This window comes from Solanum lycopersicum, chromosome 11, assembly GCF_036512215.1.
Source record: "Solanum lycopersicum chromosome 11, SLM_r2.1".
In the NCBI taxonomy this organism is placed as follows: domain Eukaryota; kingdom Viridiplantae; phylum Streptophyta; class Magnoliopsida; order Solanales; family Solanaceae; genus Solanum; species Solanum lycopersicum.
Genome location: NC_090810.1, coordinates 17,102,625 through 17,105,456, shown reverse-complemented (window position 1 = coordinate 17,105,456; position 2,832 = coordinate 17,102,625). Strand labels below are relative to the sequence as shown.

The 2,832-nt window shown below is 30.8% G+C and overlaps 1 protein-coding gene across 1 annotated transcript; it reads right to left on the bottom strand.

The window, feature by feature from the left end:
- Positions 1-1,046: 1,046 nt before the first annotated feature.
- On the bottom strand, positions 1,047-2,452 carry LOC138339282 (uncharacterized). The gene is made up of 5 exons (XM_069290870.1): positions 2,290-2,452; positions 2,051-2,217; positions 1,607-1,948; positions 1,414-1,488; positions 1,047-1,298 (listed from the first exon to the last, which is right to left on the bottom strand). Exons 1-5 carry the CDS (start codon positions 2,450-2,452, stop codon positions 1,047-1,049), a joined length of 999 nt encoding a protein of 332 aa, XP_069146971.1.
- Between the last annotated feature and the right edge of the window lie 380 nt (positions 2,453-2,832).

Genomic DNA, 2,832 nt, shown 5'->3' with positions numbered 1-2,832 from the left:
ACACCACCACCAGAAGAAGATTTAGTTCACATAGTGTAGCATTTCATGATAAAACAATGTTTTAATGTTATATTTATTGTTTTTATATGTTATTGAACAACTATTTTGATCCTTTTTAATGTTATTTTTTTGGTTTTGTCAATTTCCATGAATATTTTTTTTAACATTACGTAACAAATATTTTTATATTGAAAATATAAATATCAGACATATTATAGCCCCACACAGGTTTAATTCATTTAATAAAGTATAGTCAAAGTATTTATAATTAAACATAGACATAAAGATTTTTAAATTTTTTATTTAATGGAGATGATACACTGGCCAAAACCAAATGATACATATATACCAAACACACAGTAAAAATAACTGATACATTGGCTAAACCGTATATATCATGTGCACGATGTTACCCTGTAATCCTTAAATTTTACATGATATTTAGGTAAATTGAATAGTATAGTTATATGAATTGGTATTATTTTTTAAAAGTAAAGTTATTTACTGTATATTTCAAAAAAAGCATAACAAAAAAAGCATTACACAAGTTAAATTATATAAATTCACATGATACATGATTTATAGTCATTGTAAATTACACAATAACCTCAATAATATTTTGCATTTTTTATCTAATGGAGATGTATCATCGTGCAAATCAATGATACACACTAAAAGTACATGATACACTAAATAAAAAATGTGTACCAAAAACACACAATAAAAGTACATGATACACTAGATAAACCATATGTATCATGTACAGTATGTTACCTAATAATTCTTAAATTTATATATCTTACTGTATCATAAGATTTATAAAATTTTATATTAAAAAGAAATATTGACACAAGTATATTTATCAACACCAATAATAACAAAGTATTTATAATCAAAAGCACGACTTCAAATTTAATTATTACATGTTTGTAAGTTTATTTATCTAAACACAAAGTGTTCAATTTGCAGTTGTAATGAAAACTGAAATTCATTAAAATGTTTACGTTATAAATTATACTTGATATCATAGAAACATTACGAATAATTCACTTCTCTTTTGGGTAGAAAGTACAAGTTCTTCTGTTGTGCCTTTCTTGTCCACATTGTCCACAACAGTTTGTATTCACCGAAATCTTTTCATCTGCATTCATTCTTATTCTTTTTCTTGGTCGTCCAGATAATCTTCTGTATCTAGGTGGATACACTTTTTCAGCTACCACGTGTTTAGGATCTGACCAATCTTCCTTATCTGGCATTGGTACCATTGGAATTTCATATGTTTTTGCCAACGCATCAGGCTTGTAATAATCAGAGCAATACGGATACATATCGGTGACATTCTTTTTTTTTCAATACAGCGATTGCATGTGAACAAGGTATCTTATCTAGTTGAAATCTACCACAACAACATACTTTCCGCTCAAGACAAACAATATATCTTCTTCCATTTTCATAAACTGAGAAAATAAACTCAGATGATTGAACAACCTGTGTACATTAAAAATTTTAAATATATAATTTTTAAAAAACAAATCATGTTAAAAAATGCAGAATGATACACTAAATTAGATATATAAAATATAAAGTATTATATAATGATACATACCTCCATTTTTGAACTTTTAGCCGCGTTGATAATCAACAATTCCTCAAATTTTCTACCTAATGTGTCCTTTGTGTATGAGGCTACTTCTCTGTTTTTGCAATGCCAAGATCCAAAAAGAATTCTAACCTCTTCCAAGAATTCTAATATAGTTAATTGGCGTGGTTCAACAAGACAACCATAGATACATTCTGCAATGTTAGAAGTCATCATTCTACCTCTGTTTACTGTTGCATGAACTCTTGACCACTTTTCGTAACCTGCATATTCAAGGTACTCCTTAACCCTGTGATCAATTCTATCAACCTTAGCCATCAACTTATCAAAATCTTCCTTTGTATATGCCTTGGCCATAGAGTAGAATAGATCACTTATAGCCTTTCAGCTCCTTTAGAAGTTTCCACATACAATCTTCCAAAGATGCCAGATACATGCATAATGAGGTACATCGAGGAACACAATCCTCACACTCTTCATGATACTCTCATTTCTATCTGAAACAACACACATATCTTTTCTATCGCCAAATGCATGTTTGAACTGTTCGAAAAACCATGTCCACGAACAATGATTTTCGGTGTCAACAACACCATATGCAAATGGAAATATGCAACCTGATTACACACACATTATATTATTTGATACGTAATATATAAAAAGGCATCATTACTATAATTGAAAAATACCTGCGCCATCAAGTGTGCTTGCTAATACAAATATCCCTTTGTAAGCTTCACTCAGATGTGCACCATCCACAACAACTACTGGTCTGCAGTATTTAAATCCCCTAATGAATGTTCTTAAGGCGATGAACAGATACATAAATTCATCCTCTTCAGTCTTATGCATTCTTATATAGGAATCTGGATACACAGTTTTTAACATGTGTATGTATCGCGACATCCGTCTATATCCTGCAGATGATTTTCCCCTACTCATGGAGAGTGCACGTTCTTTAGCACGCCATGCTTGCTGGTAAGATATTTCAACCCCATAATATTCTCGAAGTCATCAATTATATCTCTTGGTGTATAAATTCGTTTATAATTGACCAATTTTGGAGCTGTCACTCCACTTACAAATCCGACTGTTGCTTGGACTTTGGTTAATAACCTCTCCCTCATCGGACACGTATGTTCACTATTGAACTTTCTAACAATGAATATATCAGATCTTTTCCTGCACAACGCCTTCATAGTCCAACCACATTTGTCTGAAAAGCATACCAA

Coding starts and splice junctions, on each gene's coding strand:
- LOC138339282 (XM_069290870.1), bottom strand. CDS start 2,452: ATGCATAAGACTGAAGAGGATGAATTTATGTATCTGTTCATCGCCTTA. Junction 1,949..2,050: donor TGAGGATTGTGTTCCTCGAT/GTACCTCATTAT, acceptor TCTATGGCCAAG/GCATATACAAAGGAAGATTT. Junction 1,299..1,413: donor TTGTTTGTCTTGAGCGGAAA/GTATGTTGTTGT, acceptor GATTATTACAAG/CCTGATGCGTTGGCAAAAAC.